Source organism: Nansenia antarctica, assembly GCF_963989245.1.
Source record: "Nansenia antarctica genome assembly, chromosome: 12".
NCBI lineage: Eukaryota > Metazoa > Chordata > Actinopteri > Argentiniformes > Microstomatidae > Nansenia > Nansenia antarctica.
The window spans coordinates 18,884,698-18,891,636 of record NC_137682.1 but is presented as its reverse complement, the minus strand read 5'-3'; the positions used below and the strand labels follow the sequence as shown (position 1 = coordinate 18,891,636).

Here is a 6,939-nt window from a genome sequence, read left to right as displayed (position 1 = left end):
TCATAATGTATGTTTTGTTATGATGTCGAGGAGGAGGACGATTTTACAGTGATATGACCAAATACAATATAACACATCTCCCTTTTCGAAAAAAAAAACTACAGGGAGAAATATTTTTGGTGGAATTTTTCAGGCTACTGTTGTCGCACAACAGGTACATAAAAAATGTTCTAGAATTGTTTCACAAGTATATTTATGTACCGCTCTACAATTAACACGATCGTTATAATTTATTGACATACAATGATGTATCATACAAGGTCCTATACATATTTCTACAGCCTGACTAAAGTGTTGGAATGTCCCGTTTTTGCCTGTAAATACTTGTCATTGGAGAGACCCCGGGCTGCAGTTGGATGCATAGCCACTAGAGGGGGATAGTGCCTCTTCCTGGTGTCGAGTACAGTGCTGCTCCTCCTCGCTCTGTTCAGAGAGGAAGCTGGGGAAAGTCTGTGCTCTGGGGATGAGAGTCATCGTCAGACTGGTGCCTGGAGAGAGAAGAAGAAGAAGAAGAAGAAAAGACCACAGTGAAGATAAACACTGACTTTCATCATCTTCTTTTTTTTTGTTTTTTTTACGTAATTTTTTCTGAGTGGGGCAGTCCCACTCACATTTTTCTTTTTAATGACAGATATAGTAGAGATTATGACAGGAAGGATGGGTGAGAGAGAGAGGAGTGATGACATGCAGGATATGTCCCCGGCCGGAATCGAACCGGGGACCCTGCGGTTACATGGTCAGCGCTTAACCCGCTAGGCCACCTAAGCACTCCTTCATCTTGTTTTTAACTTGAATGGGCTAGTCTCAGACAGGTCTGCGATCTGAGAATATTCAGAGCAGATCCATCCATGCATGATGAAATCAATCCACAGAACCTACATATTTTTCTTAAGGTCTTGCGTAGCCTAGCAACCTAAGGAAATATTGACCTGAAGTCATCAATGTTGAAGTCTGAAGGCAACTGATTTTTTTTTTTTAAAGCATTTGGACTGGACTGATACAATGGCTTTAGGCTTATCGTATGCTCGTAACATGTCTAACATCTCCCCAGTGTCTAATCTCTAGTCTCTAGTCTTTGTCGCCGCCCAACCCCTATGAAAACCTCTGTTTAACCACCAACTCAAACAGGTCGTTCGTGTTTTTGCAGCTATAGATCTTAAGATCAAGCAGGGCCATGCTTGAAGTCCATCAAATGAAAATGCCTTTTTTTTAAGAACACATTCGTATCACTTTATTGATCTGGGTAGTCCTGAGTCTATAACTGTACCTAGTTCCATTTCGTAACTTCACAAAACAAGCTCAGTGGTACCAATGTCTCTGATCCTCCTTAACTCAAAGAATTGTCCAACTGTGTTCCATCCTCCATATTATGGGATATCTATGGTTAGGAGTTTGGAGGAGGATGGGGGGGTGGACAGACAGAAGACTAATGTTTTCCTGGGAGACTCTGGTCATTCATAATGGATGAAAGGTGGTTAGGAGATGTGCAGAGGTAGGATGAGGATACAGTACCCCCGCTGCTGATTGTGTGCTGAACTAGGGAGGAAGTAGCCAACGATCAATATTTCATGAGGTGCAAAACCCCTCACAACACTGTAATCAACTTTGTCCCGCCCCCCCCACCTCTGCACATTAAGCAATGCAATTATACAGTATATCAATACACTTCAGGGTTGAGGATCGTTAACTTTTTAAAATCCAGTCAACTCTGGAGATTAATTTAAAATGCATTAATGCATAGAAAATCTGCCATTATTTTCTATTGCATCTCCTAAATCCTTATTGACTGGCTGGAGAAGATTGACTCTCACCTTGGTATACTGCTGACAGCAATCATGGTTTCAGTCTGGTACAGTGGATATTTGTTTATCGAACTGACTTATTCATGTGTGTGTGTGTGTGTGTGTGTGTGTGTGTGTGTGTGTGTGTGTGTGTGTTGGCTGCCTGGTCACTGGGCTGTACCCTACTGGGAGTGTGTGTGTGTGTGTGTGTGTGTGTGTGTGTGTGTGTGTGTGTGTGTGTGAGATGCCAGGCGGCCACCACGGGGCCCTGTGAGTGTGTGTTAGCCTGCCAACACTACTCTGCATAAAACACGCTCCAGTCACCTTGGCAATCGCTGTCAAACTGCAGTTAGCATGCGGGTGAGGGGGTGGAGGGCAGAGAGAGAGAGAGAGAGAGAGAGAGAGAGGAGGAGAGAGATTCTGATTCAGATGAAGCACGCAAGTATGTATATGTGCAAAAAAGATACGAAAGATATAGAACGCGGAAAGTGTGTTTGTGTGTGTGTGTGTGTGTGTGTGTGTGTGTGTCTATGCATTCATGTCTTCATGTTACAGAGAGAGAGACAGACACATTCAGACAGACAGACAGACAGACATGTGGGAGTGAGATGGAGAGAGAGAGGCCAGTGTGAGTGTGATAATGAGGAGAAAGAGTCGCAGCAGTGGGCTCCAGGTAAAGTGAGTCAGACACACATACACACACACACACACACCTCTATTTCAGTCGCAAATATGACCAGAACAAACAATACTTATACTTATACTACACAAGTATATCCTCCTTCAGTATGTTAAGCTACATTTGGATATTCTTTAAGCCACCTCCAGAACATCCAAACCATATCAATTAAGTTAAGATGAGCCTCGTAAAACGTCCTCTGCTGCGCCCTCCCTCCCTCCCTCCTCTCCTCCCTCCTCTCCTCTCCTCCCTCCTCTCCTCCCTCCCTCCTCTCCTCCCTCCCTCCTCTCCTCCCTCCCTCCCTCCTCTCCTCTCCTCCCTCTCCTCCCTCCCTCCCTCCCTCCCTCCCTCCTCTCCTCCCTTGGGAGAATCTGTAGACGTGAAAAAGGGGACACTTTTCCTCGTTTCCTTATTAGATTTCTGAGACTACCGGGGTGCAACCGAGCACATCTCTTTCATATCTCTGCCAAGACAATCCCTTCCTCCACCGACTCCAGGCTGGAAATGGAGACTTAAAGCCTGCCTTGGACAGAGAAAAAAAAAGCCCCAGATTTAATCATCTCCTGGCCATAAACAGCGTTTTGTGTTTGTTGTGTGGGACGAGCCCCCCGTAGTGATCCAAGCTCTGGACTGATATATCCCCCCCCCCCCCCCCCGCCTGGTCTGGACGACAGTCCATAACACACGCACGGGTGGGCACATGCGTGTGCACATGCGTGTTGCACACACGCACGCATGCTCGTTCGCTCACACACACACACAGCCACACAAACTGTGGACCATTGTGCACACACACTTACAGACGAACACACACACACACACACACACACACACACAGAGACACACGGTGTGGATTGTAGCACCCCCCCCCAACCTCCCCTGCCCTGCGTGAGGCAGACAGTAATTTGTCAGTGCCTTTTCATTACAAGGGAAGGTCATGTCATCCTATCTGGCCTAGTGTGGCAGCTGCTGGGGTGGTGGAGAGTGAGGACAGGGTGGGCAACACAAACACACACACACACACACACACACACACACCTGCCTGCCTGCTCAAGCCCTCCTCTCTCTGATAACCCCAAATGGCCCCCTAGTAGCACCTGTAACTGGAGAATATGAGTCCCAGCCACACAAGCACAGATTATGAGTGGTGACAGCCAGTATGGTGCCCAGCCAGAGTCTGTCACAGGATAAAGAGGGTTATACTAGGTCAGAACTGACATCGTCTGACAGGAGGACAGTCCAATATCTTCCATTACTAGGCCGCCCCATCTTATTGACCTCTCTAGTCCACCAAATGAATAAACGAATGAAACCTCAATAAAGACAGCTCATTGTGTACAGTACATTACATTAGATTTCCAAGTGATTCAGTCCGTTGCGTGTAGTATTTGACTAGCAGCATACGGGGATGGGGGGATCAGATCAAACAGTCTGGCTATGGTCATGTTGTTCCTTCTTTACAACCCCACAGCCCGCTGCACTTACCAGTAAAAATCCTCTTTTATCGCTCCCACAAAAATCACAACCGCGTTCTATTAGAATTGCTAATGCTAGGTCGGGAAACTGTTCTGTTAACACTTCAGAGAGAGAGAGAGAGAAATAATAAATACAAGAGAGATACATCCAGTGAAATGACAGATTCAATTGATATAAAAAGGGTCTGTAGCCATTCTTGTGCTTTTTTTCCTTTTCCAATATCAGTGGTGGTAATTGAACCATTTCAGACAGGGAGCGCGGGGCGTGCGTTTTTTTGAAGTTTCTCAACTTTTAAGAGCACTTATTTCTATGCATCAGCAATCCCTCAGAGGAAAACACAGAGCTCCGTTCTCCTCCGAAACGCACGCGGGCGCACGCTGCATCCCATTACGACAATAGGCATAGGCATAGGCATAGAATAAAAGATGAGTTATTCGGTTATATTGTTCGCAGTTAGGCATTTAGAGTCACTTCTGAGGATAAAACTCTTTGTGGGGAGCAAAGATCTGTGATATACTTTGATAAGAGGATTAAATGGGTCTCTTTTTCCACTATACCTCCGCTGATTTGAAGTGCAAAGTATCTGAGAGCCAGACCAGACTTCACTTTTATACTGACACTGGAAAGAACACGTCGTTCTCTACTGTCAACCTGTGGCATTTATGGCCGTCTATGGTCTATCTTTACGATATCCGCTGTTATATTAGATTATCATTGGATTTCATGCCGTTTCTTCTTTTTCTCTGTGCCACTTCTTGCAGTAACGTTGGAAAGGGTCAATAACACTTAACAGGAATGACTATGTAGTCAATAGCTTCATCAACAGAGGAGGCTGGCGGGCGCACACACACACACACACACACACACACACACACACACACAGATTGAATTATAATAGTTTATATACATACGATAACCAGTAAGCTTGAAATGTGTTCGAACAACAACACTTTATGGAACTTTAGGAGATTAACATTTTTGATCAACAGAGGAGGCTGGCGGGCACACACACACACACACACACACAGGCTGAATTATAATAGTTTATATACATACAATAACCAGTAAGCTTTACATTTGTTCAAACAACCAAACTTTATGGAACTTTAGGAGATTAACATTTTGGTCTGGGTGAAACAGCCCAATTGAAACAACTAAGTTTGGAAAAAGGAAGCAATTTGGTGCTTTATCCCTGATTAACTGAAAGAGCGAAAAGAAATAAACAAATGGCTGTGCTGCAAACCTCACTGGGACAGCCAGCCGTGTTCCTTAATTATTCCCCGAGACTCGTGGGTATTTGAACGCAACCCGACCATGACTCAGCAAATTGAGCGTGGTGATTGGATATTCATCATGTGCACACTGATACCCAGGGAGCTCCAGCCTGGTCCAAACGTTCCCTCTCACCTCAGCCCAGGCTCAAACCCCGCTCTTTCTCAAATTATAACCATTTATTATACTGGAACTATACAGTAACAACACCTACTGTAGTTATAAAACAAACGAAGAATAGCCTCTCTGTATTTCTACATATACCTCCAGTACAGTGTGCTTCTTGGAGAATAGCATCTCTGTATTTCTACATATACATACAGCTTGCTTTTATGTGTGAGCATGTGTGTAGGCTGTTCTCTATCGTAAGTGATTGTGTGTGACTGTGACATGAAATAAATATCTATTTGGTTACTTTGACTGCTCAAAGATCAGACATTTAGCACTATACTAGATGGCCTCACTCTATCTATGCTATTTACTACTCTGTAAAAAAAACCTGCTGACAATGAAGAATCCATTTTATGATAACTAAGATGCACCAGAGATGTGAGAATGGGCAACAGTGGCATAATTCTTTCTGCGTACGATCCCCCGTTTGTCATGCCGGTGTCTTTTTATGGCCTTAAAATGATACGACACAAGGGACATAGAACTCCTGTCACTCCTGTCCCTCACCTCAGCTATGGCGTCTTTCATCCTGTCCTCAAACACACTGATGCATTCAATTTATTCATTGGAGAGGAGAATAGCAACACTTTTATGCTGAATTTTGTATTTTGCGGGGATGTTGAAATGAGATGGCGGAGTGACTCGGTGCATCAGACAAGAAGAGGCACGTGGGTTTCGGGAGAGGACAATAGGAATGCCAGAGGATGATGAATGAGCGAGAAAGAAAAAGAAGAAAGTCTGCTCCACCTACCAAAATGGTAAATGGTAAATGGACTGCACTTATATAGCACCTTTTTTGCTGCTCCAAAGCGCTTTACAACGGCCTCTCATTCACACATTCACACACCAATGGCGGCAAGCTGCCATGCAAGGCGAGGCGCCGGCCCACTCACTGGGAGAAATTCTGGGGTTCAGTGTCTTGCCCAAGGACACTTCGACATGTGGCCAGCCGGGGCTCGGATCGCTGATCTGCCGACCTTGTGATCATCAGACGGCGACTCTACCTCCTGCGCCAAACTGAAAGAGCAACTCCAACCACTATTACAAACTCAGAGTTCAGAGTATTCCAACACTATGCGAACCATCCGCATATTAGGAACTCCGATCAAGAGTATAAGGAATCATTCGATGGAATCATTAGGCATGAACAGAGCTGGGTGGATAGATTATTAGATTATATAGATTATTAGATCAATTCCTCTCACAACAAGTATAATTGGCATGTTCATATTCATAAAGTTGGGAGGCACTTTGATGTCTGGAATGCCCGAGTCGTCTAACAAGCTGGCCAGACAAAGAATTAATGATTGACCAGTTACTGGCAATCCGTCTTCCCAGGCTTTTAATGCTGTGGGGCTTATCAATGAATAATTAATTGATAACAAATATGGGTTTTTCAAAAAGAAAAATATGGCTGGATGAGAGAGCTTTTCATCTTTTCCCAGACTTTCTAATTTCCCTGTATGCAACAGAATTCATCAGCCGAAAGCCAAAAGGCCTAATCCTTAGATGAGACTGCTAATCAAGTAATGCCATGACTACAGCGTAATCTCATCAACT

General features: G+C 44.5%; 1 protein-coding gene across 1 annotated transcript in view; it reads right to left on the bottom strand.

The window, feature by feature from the left end:
- Positions 1 to 327: 327 nt before the first annotated feature.
- Positions 328 to 6,939, bottom strand: part of dok6 (docking protein 6) — a gene marked incomplete at both ends in the record, with an annotated part of 43,028 nt that continues 36,416 nt past the window's right edge. The window contains one exon of the mRNA XM_080543285.1: positions 328 to 488. Within this exon, the coding sequence (XP_080399411.1) occupies positions 328 to 488 (161 nt within the window). The remainder of the gene's footprint in view (positions 489 to 6,939) is intronic.